General features: G+C 59.1%; 2 protein-coding genes and 1 non-coding gene across 3 annotated transcripts; all 3 read left to right on the top strand.

The window, feature by feature from the left end:
- The first annotated feature begins 1,298 nt into the window (after positions 1–1,298).
- EEF2 (eukaryotic translation elongation factor 2) lies at positions 1,299–9,729 on the top strand. Its single transcript, XM_068661797.1, has 15 exons — positions 1,299–1,455; positions 2,195–2,409; positions 3,004–3,185; positions 3,271–3,482; positions 4,282–4,460; positions 4,844–4,949; positions 5,266–5,379; positions 5,588–5,726; positions 6,154–6,349; positions 6,545–6,803; positions 7,147–7,254; positions 7,715–8,068; positions 8,441–8,623; positions 8,713–8,845; positions 9,225–9,729. The coding sequence occupies exons 1-15, from the start codon at positions 1,453–1,455 to the stop codon at positions 9,416–9,418; spliced, it is 2,577 nt and encodes an 858-aa protein (XP_068517898.1). The 5' UTR covers positions 1,299–1,452; the 3' UTR covers positions 9,419–9,729.
- LOC137845125 (small nucleolar RNA SNORD37) lies at positions 5,007–5,075 on the top strand. Its single transcript, XR_011090106.1, has one exon. It is a non-coding gene; the product is annotated as a small nucleolar RNA SNORD37 (small nucleolar RNA).
- A 701-nt stretch (positions 9,730–10,430) lies between the features above and the next one.
- Positions 10,431–15,929, top strand: DAPK3 (death associated protein kinase 3). Its single transcript, XM_068661798.1, has 8 exons — positions 10,431–10,627; positions 11,918–12,278; positions 12,357–12,486; positions 12,823–12,871; positions 13,023–13,049; positions 13,134–13,286; positions 13,679–13,724; positions 14,003–15,929. Exons 1-8 carry the CDS (start codon positions 10,566–10,568, stop codon positions 14,543–14,545), a joined length of 1,371 nt encoding a protein of 456 aa, XP_068517899.1. The 5' UTR covers positions 10,431–10,565; the 3' UTR covers positions 14,546–15,929.
- Positions 15,930–17,407: the final 1,478 nt, after the last annotated feature.

Below are 17,407 nucleotides of genomic sequence, written 5' to 3'. Positions count from 1 at the left end.
GCTGTCCTGCTGGGACCACGGTGGGCAGAGGGGCTGTTGGGCTGGGAATTTGGCTGCTGTGGCTGCCTGGCAGGTTGGCCTGGGGGCAAAGTGGGATTCATGAAAGTTCTCTTCACGTCCTAGGTGATGGAGGGGGAGCGACAGTGTCCTATGATGCTATGGGGAAGGAAGAAAAAAGAAGCTAAATGTGTATGCTGTGGAGATGGTGAAGTTCCACCGTGTGGAGTCCCTCTTTGCTTCGTCCATCTTTGTGGCCTCCTTTTAATTTGCTCCTAGCTCAGGTAATTCTGTTCACCGCACAACACCTTGGGTTCTCCGTACACAACAACAAAGCAGCAAGTGTGGGCAGCCTTCCTGTGCTGGGCTCGAAGGACTCCTCCTGCAAACACACGCAGGGTCGTTCCCCACACCACACAGTCCCTGCCCCGGCCCTTTTTGGGGCAGGGATTGGGAATGGTGCAGCCAGGAGGAGCGGGGAGGTGACCGTCCCCCTGTGCTCAGCTCTGGTGAGGCCACACCTTGAGCGCTGGGTTTGGTTTTGTGCCCCTCACTACCAGAAGGACTTCGAGGCCCTGGAGCGTGTCCAGAGAAGGGCTACGAGGCTGGGGAAGGGCCTGGGACACGAGCCCTGTGAGGAGCGGCTGAGGGAACTGGGGGTGTTTGGGCTGGAGGAGGCTGAGGGGAAACCTCATTGCTGTCTGCAACTGCCTGGAAGGAAAGTGTGAGGGTCTGGGGTCGGCCTCTGCTCACAGATAACTAGTGATAGGACCAGAGAGAATGGCCTCGAGTTGTGCCAGGGGAGGTTTAGGTTGGAAATGAGGCGACATTTCTGTCAGGGCGTCGGGACGGGGCGCTGGGGAGGTGCTGGGGTCCCCGTCCCTGGGGGTGCTCGAGGAGGGGCTGGACGTGGTGCTTGGGGGCACGGCTCAGTGGGTGACACTGGTGGTAGGGTAGCACCAGATGATTTTGCTTTGGAGGCCTTTTATTTATTTATTAATTTATTTTTTACTGATCCTGGCGTTCTGTGCCCGGCTTCCCCTCCCTCACCCCCACGGGCCCAGCGCAGGGCCCCGCCCGGCGGCAGGGGGCGCTGTAGCCCCCCCCCCCCCCTCCCGAACCGATGTGCGCATGCGCAAACCGCCACTGACAGGCCGGGACTGGTGGGCGTGGCCTAACAGAAAAGGGGGCGTGGCCTCCTCATGGCCGGGGCTGGACCCCGCCCGCCCATAGAGTCGCGGGCAGCCGGGAGCGAAACAGGCGCGGCTGCGCATGCGCAGTGCGCACGAAGCGCGCAGGCTCCGCCCCCCGGCCGGCGCCGCCGTATAAAAGGGGGGCGGTTGACGTCAGCGCTCTCTTCCGCCCGCTCTGCGCTCGCCACCGAGACAGGGCCGCCGCTGCCGCCATTACCGCTCCCCCCCCCCCGCCTCGCAGAATCCGCCGCCATCCGCCATCATGGTGAGCCCCCGCGCCCCGCCACCGCCCGGGGGGGTCGGAGGGGACCTCGAGGGGCTTGCGGGACCCGGGATCGCTGCTCCGGGAGGGCCGGTGGCGGGGCAGGGGCCTGGCGCTGCGGGCTGGGCCTGTGCTGAGGGGTGGGGCTGGAGCCGGGAGGGGGGGGAGGGGGGTGACTGGGGATGGGGGAGGGGAAAGGGGGGATAAGGGGGGGGGAGGGGGGGGCTGTGGCAGCCCCTTGGGGGCCCTCCCGTGCTGGTGCCGGGTTGTGCAGGGCCTGGCCCGGCGGGGGGAGCGGCGGTGATGTGGCAGCGGAACGGGGCCGGGAGGCCACCGGGCGTTATGTAACGCTGCGGGCCCGGCGGGGGCAGCCTGGCGGGCTGTCAGCTGCCAGAACGCCTTTTATGCAGGGTTTCTGCTCAATTAGGTTAAGGTTTTTCAGCATGTTTTGCCTCCAGGAGAGGTAGCGGGGTTTGTAGGGTGTGCTCGGGGTGTCGGCGGCTGCTGGGTGCCTGCAGCGCCAGCCTGGGCCTCGCTGTTCGCAGCGCTGGTGTCTGCAGTGCCCTTGGTGTTCCTCCTGCGGGGCGGCTCGTAGCGCTGGCTGCGCAGGCAGAATTGATGTCAGCAGGAGTAAACTTGGCAGTGCCAGGTATCGGCGTTGTCGGTTGGCCTTGCTAGAAAAAATAAAGTCTGCCTTTTTTTTTTACACACGGCGTGTTTCTCCTTTCTCTCTTCCTTCAAGGTGAACTTCACAGTAGACCAGATACGGGCCATCATGGACAAAAAGGCCAACATCAGGAACATGTCTGTGATCGCCCACGTTGATCATGGCAAATCAACCCTGACTGACTCCCTGGTATGCAAAGCTGGTATCATCGCCTCTGCCCGCGCGGGGGAGACTCGTTTCACTGACACAAGAAAGGATGAGCAGGAACGGTGCATCACCATCAAATCAACGTGAGTTGTCCTTCTTCAGGTGCTTTAATGCTTCTACTGCGCATTCTGACTTTGGAGGTGCTTTGAATCCTAGGCTGTTTTTTTTCTTGAGCTCAAAGAAGTCAGACATTCTCTGGTCACACCATTCAGGAGCTTATCTTGTTCTCGTGAGAATTGCTTAAATGAAAGAACAAGCATTGGGATCGGTGTTCACAGGAGCCCTGTGGTACGGAGGCTGTCTGGTGAGCAGCCACTGTTCTTAGGAGTGTCTCTGCCTGCAGACCAGGCTGTGTCACCATGAGTGGCTGAGGAGTCTGAAAGGGGATGGGAAGGGATTAGACGTAGTAGAAGAAGCAGAAATACTTGTCTGAAAGTGCTCTTTGGACACTTCCAATTGCCAGAAGGGATTATGATTTCAGGAAAGCATAGGAAGCACAGTTTTTAGCTTCTGAGTATCTTCCATGCTGGTCTCCCAGGAATGAGATTGAAAAAATCCTGAAGCCCAAGTGCAGCTTCTGTGTAGGATGAAAGGCAGCTCCTAATTGCATGTTTGTTTCTAAGCACTGGGGAGTGGTAATGCATGGTTAGAAACTTCGAGTTTTTCTTTTATTTCAGAGCTATTTCTCTATTTTATGAGCTCTCTGAAAATGATTTGGCCTTCATCAAGCAGAGCAAGGATGGTTCTGGTTTTTTGATCAACCTGATTGACTCTCCTGGGCACGTGGATTTCTCTTCAGAGGTCACTGCTGCTCTTCGTGTCACTGATGGTGCCCTGGTTGTTGTTGACTGTGTCTCTGGTAAGGTTTCCTGTAGCAGTGTGTAACTGCAGTGTATTTTGGTTGAGTTTGAAAATAAGAGAACTAATTCCCATGCGTTTGACAGGCGTGTGCGTGCAGACAGAGACTGTGCTGCGTCAGGCCATTGCTGAGAGGATCAAGCCTGTCCTGATGATGAACAAGATGGACCGAGCGCTGCTGGAGCTGCAGCTCGAGCCAGAAGAGCTGTACCAGACCTTCCAGCGCATCGTTGAAAATGTCAATGTCATCATCTCCACGTATGGGGAAGGAGAAAGCGGTCCCATGGGAAATATCATGGTAAGTGAGTGGCTGTGAACACTGCCTGCGAAATAAATCACTTGAGCAAAAGTAATCAGTTGTGGCCTTTCAGTAGTCCTTTGCTCTACCAAAGGGAGAAGTGAGACTGGAATGACGAATGTACCCCTGCTACCCAGGCTCCACTGGTCTGGGAATCTTTTGCTTGCTTTCCTTCAGAATCTTCTGTTAGTACAAGCCTTGAGGAAATGAATATCGTAAATCCAGGGAAGTATCTTCCCTCTGTAGGGCTCTTTATGCAGCTGGCATCAGGTGACGCAAGATCCCTGGCTCCTGCTCAGCACCAGCTGTCTCCTGAGATTGCAGGGTAGTTGGAGTTTGTACCTCTGTCCTGTGCTCCCTGCTGGACTCCCAAGCAATGAGCAGGACTTTTGGCTGAGGGAACTGAGAAAACCTCTGTGCTTTGTTCCTGCTGAGCACTTGTGTGCACATTACAGGTGTTACATGCTGCTGATAACTCCTGTTAAGGACAAGAGTCTTGCCTGCATGCAAGTTAAGCAGATGTTGAGCTGCTTGAAGTGAAGAATAGTCAACTGAACTGGGAAAAACTGATCCGGTTCTGTGTTACAAAGCTAAAATAGTGCACGTGTGCCAGTCTGTGCCCCAGGCAGATGGTGGCAGTCACAGAAATGCTCAAGGGCTCTGTAGCTCTGAAGCTCCATCTTCAAAGTCTGCTTGCTGGAGCCATACTGAGTGTGTTTGAGGCTGGCTGATGGGACATTCCCAATCTTTAACAGCTGTTGTTGTTCCTCAGTAACCCAACTGTTTGTTGCTTTTTCAGATCGATCCAGTGCTTGGTACAGTTGGCTTTGGTTCTGGTCTGCACGGCTGGGCTTTCACTTTGAAACAATTTGCTGAAATGTATGTTGCAAAGTTTGCTGCCAAGGGTGACGCCCAGCTGAATCCATCTGAGCGTGCCAAGAAAGTAGAAGACATGATGAAGAAGCTGTGGGGAGATAGGTGAGCAGTTGGGGCTGACTTCGATTTCCAGGCCAGCTGCGTGCCTGTAACCTGCGGGCGCAGAAGATCAGTGAGGAGGGGAGGATGTGGTTGTGCCTGTTCACAGCCCTGTCTCAGTGACTTGGTCCTCGTGCTAGCTCTGGTTCAAAGATCTGTCTCCTGTTAAATCTTTACAGGACAGGAAAGCCAGATAAATGGGGAGGGGGTGGTGAGCTGGCAATGTGAGTAAATGCATTTTGGCCAGCTCTGAAAGCCTGAGAGTGATTGGGAAAGTAGAGTTCTTACTCAGCAACTCTTTTCTCTGACCTGAGCTAAGCAGAAAAAGCCACAGCTCTGTGCCTGGACTGGGCATTGATAGCTGTCTGGCATAATTCTTTCTCCAGGTATTTTGATCCTGCTACTGGCAAGTTCAGCAAGTCTGCTACTGGCCCTGATGGAAAGAAACTGCCCAGGACGTTCTGCCAGCTCATCCTTGACCCCATCTTTAAGGTGTGTTTCTTAGTGCTCAGCCCTTGCCGGTACCTTCAGCTCCTGGTTCTGCTGCAGTGCGTGATGATGGAAAATTTCTTCACTTTGACCTGACGTGTTTGATTGAAGAAATTTGAGTATCTGACACAAGCCTAGCTCGTTACTAGCAGGCAGGGAAGCTGGTAGCAGATAAGGGGAAGGCAAGTATGTGCTGAAGACTGTATGGATATAATGGGGTGGAAGGTCAGAACTCAGGTTCTGTAGGGTGTGTGGAAGTTTGTGCTGCTGCTTCAGAGTGGGTCACTAGAAGCATTCATGAATGTTGCTGCTGTTTTAGGTTTTTGATGCAATCATGAGCTTCAAGAAAGAGGAGGCAGCTAAACTGATTGAGAAACTGGACATCAAGCTTGACAGTGAAGATAAGGACAAGGAGGGCAAGCCCCTGCTGAAGGTGAGGTTGGTCTGAAATTGGTCTGAATCCTCCATGAGGAGAGGTCAGAAGTTGGGCTGATTCAGCTGCGTAACCTTACTCAGCAGCTACAAATCCTGCTTGGGTTGGAAAGTGCTGCTGACAGCTTAGAGGGGAGTGAGGAGGGGAAGGTTAACTGCTCTGCTTGGAACAATCTGCTTGAGTCTTACTCCTCTAATCTCTGCCACAGGCTGTGATGAGGCGGTGGCTGCCTGCTGGAGATGCCCTGCTGCAGATGATCACCATCCACCTGCCTTCTCCTGTCACGGCCCAGAAGTACCGCTGCGAGCTGCTCTATGAGGGACCCCCCGATGATGAGGCTGCCATAGGTACGATGAATCCTTCTTGGCTGTGAGGGATCTCTCCACGTAACTGCTCTGTGGTCTGAAATGCCTGGGACTGTCTTGTTCTGCGTCTGCAGCTTAGTAGCTCCTCTAATTCTTGACCCCGTAGCTCTTCTAGCACGGATCAAACAGGCTTATGAGCTAGCACTTTACTCGGGAGGGCTGAGCTAGGTAAGTAACTGGAGAGAAGCCAGGGTGCATGCCAAAGGCTCAGGCTGAGCCTGTATTTGTTTAAAAGATCTTTGGTAAAAGATCTCTTGGCAGTCTGATCTCTCACTGGTAGTGCTAGCCAGCTGGCCAGCAGGGAACAGGCGGGGGCACTGTTGTGTACAGTCTGATTAGGGGCCCATGTGTGGTTATGCTGATTGCTGGAAATGTCACCTGAATTAAATTGATTCTCTCCTCTTCCCAGGTATTAAGAACTGTGACCCCAAAGGCCCCCTGATGATGTACATCTCTAAAATGGTGCCAACCTCCGACAAGGGACGTTTCTACGCTTTTGGACGTGTTTTCTCTGGTCTCGTCTCAACTGGCTTGAAAGTCAGGATCATGGGGCCCAACTACACACCTGGCAAGAAGGAGGATCTGTACCTAAAGCCAATCCAAAGGTCAGTCCTGGCTGAGTACAATCACAGCTGTGGTTCAGGTTTGTGGTTCTAGAACTGTGTTGGGGTCGCTTCTTATGTCTGAGGCCATGAGAAAGGCTTGGCCGCTGATCTCAAGTCTGCTAGCACAGCTCTGGGATGCTGCCTTGTGGGACTTGGTCTTTCAAACCCAGGTGAAACAGCCTTCTCTTTCTTCAGGACCATTCTCATGATGGGCCGCTACGTCGAACCCATCGAGGACGTGCCTTGCGGAAACATTGTTGGTCTGGTTGGTGTCGACCAGTTCCTTGTGAAGACTGGAACCATTACCACCTTCGAGCACGCTCACAACATGAGAGTCATGAAGTTCAGCGTCAGCCCCGTCGTGCGCGTGGCTGTTGAAGCCAAGAACCCTGCTGACCTGCCCAAGCTAGTGGAAGGACTGAAGCGTCTCGCCAAGTCTGACCCTATGGTGCAGGTGAATGTCCGAGTTTGAGGTGCAGAACTCCTGGTCGTGCCTCTCAGTAGGCTTCTGGTCAGGGCTGTGTTCTTTTTGGACTTTGTGGTTGTACTGGGCACACTGGCAGGGAAATGCCCTGAGCTGGGTGCTGGTCCCGGCCCCACCAGAGTGGAGAGGAACAGAGCACTTCACCTTTGGGCTGGTGCTGAGTCATCATCAGACCGGTGGAAAGAGTTCCCAAAACTTGCCCCATGAGTTAGAAGCCCGGTGGTCTCTGACTTTCGCTAAATGTTAGCGTTGTGTGCGCAGGAGCTTTCCTTGCATTGCAGTCACTCACCTGCTGCGTTCATGCTCTTTGCAGTGCATCATTGAGGAGTCTGGAGAGCACATCATTGCTGGAGCAGGGGAGCTGCACTTGGAAATCTGCCTGAAGGATCTGGAGGAGGACCACGCCTGCATTCCTATAAAGGTACAGCTGCTGCACGCAGCCTGGTGGGCTGAGGGGCTGCTGGGACAGAATGACTCTGCAGCTTGGAGGCTCCTAACTGACAACACAGATGCAGCTGCCTGTCTCTGCAGCTCCTGCCACCGGGGAGCAAATCCCTGGGGTGCCAGTTACTGCAGTGGCAGTTCAAGCATTCCAGCTATGGTGGATGGAGCAGAGTGTGAGTGAGGCTCACACCGCTCCTGATCTGATTTACTGCTGGCTGCTTAACGCTGCATTTTGTTATACAGCCTGTAAAGCAGCGTGGGTTGGGTGTTGTCCCTGCTGTAAGTGCATCTACACAAACTTGCAGCCAGTGGGGGCTCCTCTTGAAGTCCAAGCAGTCAGAGTTTGGTGCTAGCACTGCTCTGCCTTAGTGCTGGTATGAGCTGCAGTTGGGTCGATGTCTCACTGCTGTTCTCTGCTGTGCTCTTTGTCACCACAGAAATCTGATCCTGTTGTGTCTTACCGTGAGACAGTCAGCGAGGAGTCCAATGTGATGTGCCTTTCCAAGTCCCCCAACAAACACAACAGGCTGTACATGAAGGCCCGGCCCTTCCCCGACGGATTGGCTGAAGACATTGACAAGGGCGAGGTCTCTGCTCGCCAGGAGTTGAAACAGCGAGCTCGCTACCTGGCCGAGAAGTACGAGTGGGACGTCACCGAAGCCAGGAAGATCTGGTGCTTCGGTCCCGATGGCACCGGCCCCAACATCCTGACCGACATCACCAAGGGAGTGCAGTACCTGAACGAGATCAAGGACAGTGTGGTGGCCGGCTTCCAGTGGGCGACAAAGGAGGTAGGGGCCGTGCTTCTGGCAATCAGCTTCTGGGGCTGACCGCTCCAGGGTGACACTGTGCTGAGTCCTGAAAAGCTGGTGCTGAGGTGAGCTTTGGAGATCACACACAAAGAAGCTAGTAAAAGGCTTCAGTGCTCTGAGAAGTTGTACTGATGAATTGGAGGTAGGAGTAGCTGATTCTTAACTCATTGGTAAGGAAGATAAAATGCTGAGTAGCTCCTCGGTGTACCAAGTGAGCTGCTGTGCTCGCTGCTGTAGGACCCACTCCCAAGGAACACCAGTAGATATCAGTAAGCTGAGGGAGCAGAGCATGCGGGTATAGGCTGCCTTCTGCCCCCAGAGCTGCTTGACAGCCTTGCTTCCCTTTCCCAGGGCGTCCTGTGTGAGGAGAACATGCGTGGTGTTCGCTTCGATGTGCACGATGTGACCCTGCACGCCGATGCCATCCACCGTGGAGGCGGGCAGATCATCCCCACTGCCAGGAGATGCCTCTACGCCTGCGTGCTTACTGCCCAGCCCAGGCTCATGGAGCCCATCTACCTTGTGGAAATCCAGGTAAGGAGAAAGCTCGGCCCAGAAGCTCCGAAGAGCCCGCGTGTGGCAAATGCAGGTGGGTATTTACAGTCCTGACCCCTCTCTTGCAGTGCCCAGAGCAGGTGGTTGGCGGCATCTATGGTGTGTTGAACAGGAAACGTGGCCACGTCTTCGAGGAGTCCCAGGTGGCCGGCACCCCCATGTTTGTGGTCAAGGCCTACCTGCCTGTCAACGAGTCCTTTGGTGAGTGGGGGGGCTCTGGGAACGTAGCAAGGGGGGCACACGAGCTGACAGCCACAGGCAGGTAAATCCTAAATCCTGCTCTGGTAGGAGAACCTTGGTGTCCAGCTGCTCCTGACCTGGCGGTTGGGAATGTAGACTGCCAGGTGCCCTGCAAGCTGCCATCCTTGGAGGCTTGGGTGCCCCTTTAGGGTCCTGTTGTGGGTCACCAGCAGCACTCCTAAAGGGGATGAGGGGAAAATGGAAAGTCACCGTAGCTGAGGAGTGTGACAGGTTGGTGCTGTTGGACACCACATACACCACATCTGCCCTGTGGGAGAGGTGATGACATGAAGCTGCAGGGAACCACCTCTCATCTCTGCATCTCTGCTCTCACCTCCAGGTTTTACGGCTGACCTGAGGTCCAACACCGGTGGCCAGGCCTTCCCCCAGTGTGTGTTCGACCACTGGCAGATCCTGCCCGGGGACCCCTTCGACAGCGCCAGCCGTCCCTCCCAGGTGGTGGCCGAGACCCGCAAACGCAAAGGGCTGAAGGAGGGCATCCCCGCACTGGACAACTTCCTGGACAAGTTGTAAAAGCCACCCAGCTGCCCCAGCATCACTGTCACTGCTGTTGGACTCGGAGAAAAAAAAAAACAAACAAAACTAACTAGCGTAACACCACCAGTGCAGCAGGCAAATGGTAGACTGCAGTGACCATCTCTTTGCATTGTACTTAATCAGTTTCATAGCGATTTGAGACTTTCAACAAAAAAGCATTGATATTCAGCCTTATAGGTTTCTGTGTTGCACATGACTCATCTGGGGCCCCACTCGGTGCCATTGTAACTAAAACATTTCCACTTGATGCAACTAGAGTTGCCTGATTCCATATTTATTTGACTCGGGGGTGAGGAGGAGCATCTCTGCTTTATTTTCGGAGGGTGTAGAGGAGCGGCTGGAGGTGGGGGAGCAGGGATGTGCTGAGCTCTTATTTCTTTAAGGGGGGGGACGGTGCCCAACTGAACGCGAACCGGGGGCAGCGGGGGGAGGAGGGGGCTGGCTCCTGCTAATGGCCTGCAGTGGGTTTTCAGGGAGGGGGTGTCCAGGGATTTCTGGTTGGGCAGAAACTAGAAGGCAAGGAGATCTCGTGCAGTGTGCTTGTCATCATGAACCATCAACCAATGTATTAGTGCCACTGGAAATAATAAATTTGATATGGTGATTGAAGAGGCGCGGGGGCTCCTGCTTGCTTCCCTGGGGGGGGGGGGCTGCCTGCGGCCGTTTCTCCCGGTAGCAGCGGGCTCTGGCCCCCTGCCCGCCTACTGCCGGCCTCGGTGGGGGGGGAGGAATAACGGGGAGAGGGGGAGTGAAAATGCGGCTGGGGGGGGGCCCGGGGGCTGCATTTCGCCGCGGCGCCGGGAGGGGGCCGGGGGCGGGTCTCGAACCCGCGGCCGGGCGGTGTTGGCCCCCGCGGTGACGTCATCGCCCTGAGGGGGGCGTGGCCTGGCGAGGCGCGGCAGCCAATGGGAGGCGCCGGGGGGCGGGGCCTGCGCTGTGCTGGAATGCGGCGGCCCAGGTGGGGCCGGGAGGGGCGGGGCCGGGCCGGGGGGCGCTGAGGGGCGGGGAGGGGGGGGGGGGAGGGCACCGGGGGCGGCTCCGCGGAACGATCGCGGCCCCGGGTCCGCGCTGCAGGCGCTGAGCGGAGCCCTCGGCCCGGCTGGGGAGCGGCGGCCCCGCGGCCATGTCCGGCTTCCGGCAGGAGAACGTGGAGGAGTTCTACGAGATGGGCGGGGAGCTCGGCAGGTACGGGGGGGCTGGGGGAGGGGGGGGGGGGGCACGGGGAGGGCTGGCGTCATGGGGGGCGGTGACGTCATGGGGGCGGTGACGTCATGGGGGGTGATGACGTCATGGGGAGCGCCCACAGGGTGAGCCCTGAGGATGAGCTCTTCTGTCCTGACGAGCTCTTCTGTCGGGGGGCTCCTCGGTATGTCGCGACAAGCCCCCATGTCACGATGAGCTCTGACGTCAGAGCGAGATCTCACATTGTGAGCGGCTCTTATGTCACGATGAGCTCTTATGTCGTGATGAGTTCTGACATCAGAGTGAGCTCCTATGTCGTGACGAGCTCGTATGTCGTGACGGGTGCTTATGTCACGATGAACACTTACATCAGAGCGAGCTCTTAGGGTGAGCTCTTACATCACGACGAACTCATCTCGGTGAGCTCGTACATCACAACGAGCTCGTACATCACTGAGCTCTTTTATCACGACGAGCTCTTATGTCACGATAAGCATTTACACCGTGGCGAGCTCTTACATCACGACAAGCTTTATGTCACGACAAGCTCTCACACCACAGCTCTGTGGTGGCAGCACAGCCCCAGCACTTCCCCATTGCCTCTCCCCACACGCACTGGGCCGTGCCGTGGCGGCCCCGCTCCGGGCCTTATAGGGCCTTATAGGGCCTTACAGGGCCTCTCGGGTGAGCGGGGCCGGGCCGAGCAGCGCGGGGCCGTGGGGCTGTGCCCCCCTCCTGGCCTCTGTGGGGCTGCGGGGATCGGGGGTGCCGGGAGGGCCGGGTGCCAGCAGCGTCCCCATCCCCGTGGGCAGATTTCAGCCTCCCCTAGCAGCAAGCACCGGGCTCGGGAGCGGCCGTGTGCCGGGGAGCAGGGCTGGAGGCCACGGTTATGGCCCGGCTGGGGGCCGAGCGGCTCGCGGTGGCATCTGCAGCTGGGGACGAGGCGGCAGCCGCCGTGTCCTCGGGAGGAATTTCCTTCCTGCGTCCCACTCAGCGCCGCTCCGCGGGGGCTGCTTGGAACGCCGGCTCCAGCTGAGCCGCTTGGCTCACGCCTGCCCCGGGGTTGGGTTTTTTTTCTCCTCCTGGCTCTGCCGTAGGGATTTCAGCGCCCCCAGCCCCGTCCTACAGCTGGAGGAGCAGTGCGGGGTTGTATCAGATCAGGGTGGGTTGTGTCAGATCCGCACGGGAGGACCCCAGTTCCAAAACCTGGGGGAGCTGCGCGTCCTCCCGCACCAGTGGGCACGGCGCGGGGTGTCCTGTCCTCACCTTGCCCCCCCTCCCCGCCTCCCCCAGCGGCCAGTTTGCCATCGTGCGGAAGTGTCGGGAGAGGAAAACGGGCCTGGAGTACGCGGCCAAGTTCATCAAGAAGCGGCGGCTCTCGTCCAGCCGGCGCGGCGTGAGCCGGGAGGAGATCGAGAGGGAGGTGGACATCCTGCGGGAGATCCAGCACCCCAACATCATCACGCTGCACGACATCTTCGAGAACAAAACGGACGTGGTGCTGATCCTGGAGCTGGTCTCAGGGGGCGAGCTCTTTGATTTCCTGGCCGAGAAGGAATCCCTGACGGAGGAGGAGGCCACCCAGTTCCTCAAGCAGATCCTGGACGGGGTGCACTACCTGCACTCCAAGCGCATCGCCCACTTCGACTTGAAGGTGAGGCCCGGCCCGTGTGAGGACCCCGTGTACGGAGTCTGGGGGTGGGCTGTAAATGCTGCTCCTCTCCCTCTGCAGCCGGAGAACATCATGCTGCTGGACAAGAACGTGCCAAACCCTCGCATCAAACTCATTGACTTCGGGATCGCCCACAAGATCGAAGCTGGGAACGAGTTCAAGAACATCTTTGGGACCCCGGAGTTTGTGGGTGAGGCCGGGCAGGCGTTGGTTTTGGGGGGGTCCCCAGCCAAGCGTGCAGCAACATCCCTGCTCCTTCCCTCTCCCAGCATCTCCAAGATTTTGCCTCTCGTGCCTTTAAGCAGCAATGAGCTCAGTGTCCAAACTGTGGCCCCGGGGTGGGCAGAGCAGCCAGATTCCTCAGTCCTCGGGCACCCTAAGATTTGGGGGCCAAGCTGGGCACCCCACGTGTGTCCCCGAAAGCTCCGGAGGAAGTGTCTGGGTGGGGGATGAATGCCTCAACAGGGACAGATGGAATTTTTTCTCCCCAGAATAAATCTCTTCCCTCCCTTCTTTCCTTCCAAAGCTCCGGAAATTGTGAACTACGAACCCCTGGGGCTGGAGGCGGACATGTGGTGAGTGCTCTGCGGGCGGGCACCGCGTGCCAGCCCCGCTGCCAGCCCCGTGCGCTGCTCGGAGAGGAGCCGGGGCAGGGCAGGACGAGGCCCACTCGGTGCATAGGGAAGGGACCTGTGGGGCTTTGACCTCGTTTTCTCTCTTTTCCAGGAGCATCGGTGTCATCACGTACATCCTGTGAGTATCGGGGCGCCGCGAGGGCAGGGATCGGGACCGCGGTGTCCCTGCCCCTTGGGGTGCGACCAGCCGCTCTCGCCGCAGGTTGAGTGGGGCCTCGCCCTTCCTGGGGGAGACGAAGCAGGAGACCTTGACCAACATATCGGCCGTCAACTACGACTTCGACGAGGAGTACTTCAGCAACACCAGCGAGCTGGCCAAGGACTTCATCCGACGCCTGCTGGTCAAGGACCCCAAGTGAGTGGCCGGGAGCAGATGGGGATTAACCATGGGAGGGGATGGTCCCCGGGTGCAGGCAGCCCCACGCCTGCCCTCCTCCTTTCGTTAAGGTTTCTCTCTGAGCCTGCCGTGCTGCCTGACTGTCCCTGGCTGTCCCTGCTGAGCTGGTTTAAAATCCCATTTATTCCCCCATTCCTCCCCCTTTGCACTTTGCTTTCTGCTGGTTGTAGGATTCACGGTGTCTTCCCCGTGTCAGCGTGGGGTGGATTTTGCCAGAATCGTGGTGTCTCTGGGAGCACCCAGTGGCTGCAGCAGCTTAGGAGGGAATTGGGCCCATAAGAAGTGGTGAACCAAGGGCTCAGCCACGCGTCGGGGCAGCTCCTCTGATTGCAGCTTTGCTGTCGTTGCAGGAAGCGGATGACGATAGCTCAAAGCCTGGAGCACCCCTGGATCAAGGTAGGAAGTTAGCGGTGTCTTTTGGGTGTCAGGCTTCCCGGAGGTCAGGGGGTGGAGGTTTTGGATTAAGGTCTGAAGTTAGTGGTGCCTTCTGGGTGTCCGACTTGCGGGAGGTCAGGGGGTGGAGGTCTCTGTGCCCGCAGCTCTCGGCGGCTCCTCCAGCCCTGCCGGGGCCGGTTTGGCTCCGCTGCAGCGCCGGTGGGTGTGGAGGAAGAGGCAGGAGGTCCTGTTCCTGCTGCCCTGGCCGTGCCCCACGCCGTGGCTGTCCCTCTCCCCAGGTGATCAAGAGGAGGAACGTCCGCAATGAGGACAACGGCAAGAAGCCCGAGCGCCGCCGGCTGAAGACGACGCGCCTGAAGGAGTACACCATCAAGTCGCACTCCAGCATGCCGCCCAACAACACGTACATCAACTTCGAGCGCTTCTCCAAGGTCATGGAGGAGGTGGCTGCGGCCGAGGAGAGCCTCCGAGAGCTGGAGAGGAACAAGAAGTCCTACCAGGAGGACATCGAGGCTCTGCTGTCCATCTACGAGGAGAAGGAGTCGTGGTACAAGGAGGAGAACGAGAGCATCAGCCAGGACCTCCGCCAGATCCGCCAGGAGCTGCAGAAGACGGAGGCGCTGAAGAAGCAGACGCAGGAGGAGACCAAGAGCGTGCTGCAGGCGGCCAACGGCCTCAAGAGGCGCTACCGAAAGCTGGAGAACCACTACGAGGCGCTGGCCAAGCAGGTGGCCTCCGAGATGAAGTTCGTGCAGGAGCTGGTGTGGTCCATCGAGCGCGAGAAGCTGCAGAGCGGCGAGGGGGACGGCAGCATCCGCTAGCCCACCCCAGCGGGTCGAGGGGAGCCCCCAGGGCCCGCGGGGAGGGCCGCTGCCCCCCCCCAGCCGAGCTTTTGCTTGTTTGCCCGGAGCAGGAGGAGGTTGCAGCAGCTTTTATAGCGTAGGAGCGAGGCTCCCGGAGGAGCAGGGGTCCGGCGAGCTCAGCCTGGCTGCCCCCGAGGGGTTTGGCACCGCTCCGCGCAGGAGGCAGCGCTGAAGGAGCCTCGGTGGCTCTGCCCCTTGCTTGCCCAAGGGGCCGATCCAGCGAGAGCCTTCGGTGGCTGTCCCCGATGTCTCTTAGCTTCAATTTTTTCCCCCCTTTTTCCCCCCGGCTGCCCCGACCTGGGTCCATCCGGGCGGCGATGGGGGACTTGTGGGACCACAGCAAAGGGATCCTGAGTGGGCTCTGACAAACTGCTGGGCCCTGGGCTGGCACGCGGGCAGCTTGCATGTCCCGGGACACCTCTGCCCGCGGGGGCTCGAGGCTCCCGGCTTGTGCTCACCTGGCTTTTGGCTTTCTGTCTGCGGCTCTCGCTTTGCTTGCTGGCTGCATGCTCCCCGTGCTTGAGCTGGGTGCTCCCTGCGCTGCTGCTGGAGCTGGGGACCACTGCTCTCCTCTGGGACCCCTGGGACTCCCTGGGGTCCGGCCTTTGTCTTCTCGGAGCCCCAAACCCTTTGGGGCTCCTTCTCTCCGTGCCTCCGGAGGCTGCTGTTGCCTCTCTGCTTTGCTTTCCTGGGTGCTGGGCACCAGATCGGCCTGTGGAGGCGGTGAGCTCCTCACGGGGCCTTTGTGGGGCTGCGCTCCCCTCCGGCACCGAGCTCGTCCTTGTCCCCATCCTCCCCTCGGTCCCTCAGGAGCTGTGGCATTGTCCCCTGGCTCCTGGGGTCTTTTTGGGGAGGTGTCAGAGCTCTCCCAGCAGCTCGTCCTTCGCATCCCCCATCCGCTGGTGCTCGCTCTTCCTCCCTGGGGTCTCTGGCTCTGTCCTCAGCGCCCAGAGCCTCGTGCTTTGTCCAAGCGCGGGGGGGAATTGGCCGACCTCTGCTTGGGTCGGGCTCTTCCCCCCCTTTCTTGTGCCTTTTCCCAAGACCTCCGTGGCCTGGGCTGGCCTGCGCGGGCCCCCGAGCTGCCGGGAAGGTTCCTGGCTCCACGTGGCCTTCTCGCCTGGTCCTTTGCTCCCGGCAGCATCTGGTGTGACGTCCCAGGGACTGCAGTGCCCGAAGGGAAAAACATCCCAAAAGTGGCTTTTTCCCAGATGCTGTCCCCACTGTCACTGCTCCTCGGGGGGAGGCAGGCCCCGGGCTGCTTGCGGCTCCCTCAGCTTTTGAACCTGGGCACCAGGCAGCACCCTCCGTCCCCTTTTAGCCAAATAAAGATTTCTGTACCCTGGCCCGTGCTCTAGGGGGGCTTAGGGGGGTGGGGAGGGGGTGTCTGTGAATTAGGGAGGGTCCTGCGGGGTGGGGAAGGCCGGGGGAGTTGACGGGGGGTCCCTGCCCTTTTCCCCAGGATCCTCCCTAATGGGGTCTGGGGAGCGAGGTCCCGAGGGGCTGCGGGGGCCGGGGCTGGGTTTCTGCCAGGACCATCGAGGGGGATCCGGCTGCCCACGCTCTGCACAGAGGGAGACAAATTGAGGCTGAATTTGATCTGGGGGAATCACCGGCCAAATCCTCCTCTGAGTGGGTGCCGGGCATCCCTCTGGCTCCGAGCACCGTGGCACAGGGGCAGCGGGGTCCGGATCCGGCCGTGTTTGGCCAGGACTGAGCCCAAACCCCAAGGGCTTGAGGCAGGGGGGGGACCCACTGACCCCATTGCCAGGGCCACCCGAGGCTCCCCTGGGCACGAGAGGGACGCGGGCAGGCCTTGGGGACACGCCACGTGCCCCCGCTGACGTGCCTGCGGGGTGTCGGTTTCATCCCAGCTCGCGGGGCATGCGGATGGGGGATAATTTTAGTCACCCCCCCCCCCTTTGCAGCCAACGCGCTGGCATCCAGGGCCCGAGGGTGACAGCGTGACCCCACGGGGGCTCGGGCAGGAGCAGTGCCACGGCCCCCCAGGGATGGGGGGGATTGGGGTGCACGGGGATGGGGGCAGTGGGGTCTGGCTGTGGGGCTGCTGCCGGCCCCGTCCCTTGGGAGCTGGTTGGGGTGGGGGCTCGGTGGTGCTCAGCACCCTTGGGTGCAGCCTGCAGCTGGGGGCCAGGCCCTGGCTGTCCCCACAGGTCCCCCAGAGCCTGGCTGCGGTCCCCCTCCTCGGGAAAGGTGATGCTGTGGTGGCTTTGGGGTCTGACGGGGGAAATTCAGCTCCAGGGACAAGAGCCCAGAAGAACCAGGCTGGGGGGGCTGGAATGGGGGCACCGGTACTGGTGGCACTGGGCCGTGGTCACTGGTACCAGTGCTGCCGGCCCAGTTAGTCCCGTGGGGGCTGCTGTTGGGGTGCCATTTATTAGGGTTACAGCTGTCCCCCTACAGCCCCATGTCCTTACAGGTGTGACAACGGGGACAGGGCCCCCTCTGCGCCCCCCAGCTCCGAGGCAGGAGTTGGGGGCTGCCACCAGGCCAAACCATCCCCATTCCCCCCGGCCGCCCCCGTGTGCTGGGCTGGTGACTGGGAAGCAGCACAAAACCCACTTTCTGCCCATTTTAACTTTCAATCGAGGGATTTTGGGGTCCCCCTGGGGCAGAGGGGTGGCCCACGGCCTGCTCGCAGCGGGGCCGGAGCCGGGGAGCTGCCAAGCAGCGGCTGCCCCATTTCATCCGCTCTGTCCTGGCCTTTTGTCGGCGGAGCCAGCGCACGAAGGGATGTATGGAAATCCTATAGCCACAGCTGTTCCCAAAGCTCACATAGTGCTGAGGCTGCCGGGCCGCCTG

Source organism: Anas acuta, chromosome 26 (genome assembly GCF_963932015.1).
Source record: "Anas acuta chromosome 26, bAnaAcu1.1, whole genome shotgun sequence".
In the NCBI taxonomy this organism is placed as follows: domain Eukaryota; kingdom Metazoa; phylum Chordata; class Aves; order Anseriformes; family Anatidae; genus Anas; species Anas acuta.
The sequence above is the reverse complement of the archived record's forward strand: the minus strand, read 5'-3'. Positions and strand labels throughout refer to the sequence as shown.

Excerpts from the sequence above, each read along its gene's own strand:
- EEF2 (XM_068661797.1), top strand. Across the intron at positions 3,186-3,270 it reads TGTTGTTGACTGTGTCTCTG|GCGTGTGCGTGCAGACAGAG; the intron begins GTAAGGTTTCCT and ends TGCGTTTGACAG. Across the intron at positions 8,069-8,440 it reads TCCAGTGGGCGACAAAGGAG|GGCGTCCTGTGTGAGGAGAA; the intron begins GTAGGGGCCGTG and ends TCCCTTTCCCAG.
- DAPK3 (XM_068661798.1), top strand. The coding sequence starts at position 10,566 with ATGTCCGGCTTCCGGCAGGAGAACGTGGAGGAGTTCTACGAGATGGGC. Across the intron at positions 12,487-12,822 it reads TGGGACCCCGGAGTTTGTGG|CTCCGGAAATTGTGAACTAC; the intron begins GTGAGGCCGGGC and ends TTCCTTCCAAAG. Across the intron at positions 12,872-13,022 it reads GGGCTGGAGGCGGACATGTG|GAGCATCGGTGTCATCACGT; the intron begins GTGAGTGCTCTG and ends TCTCTTTTCCAG.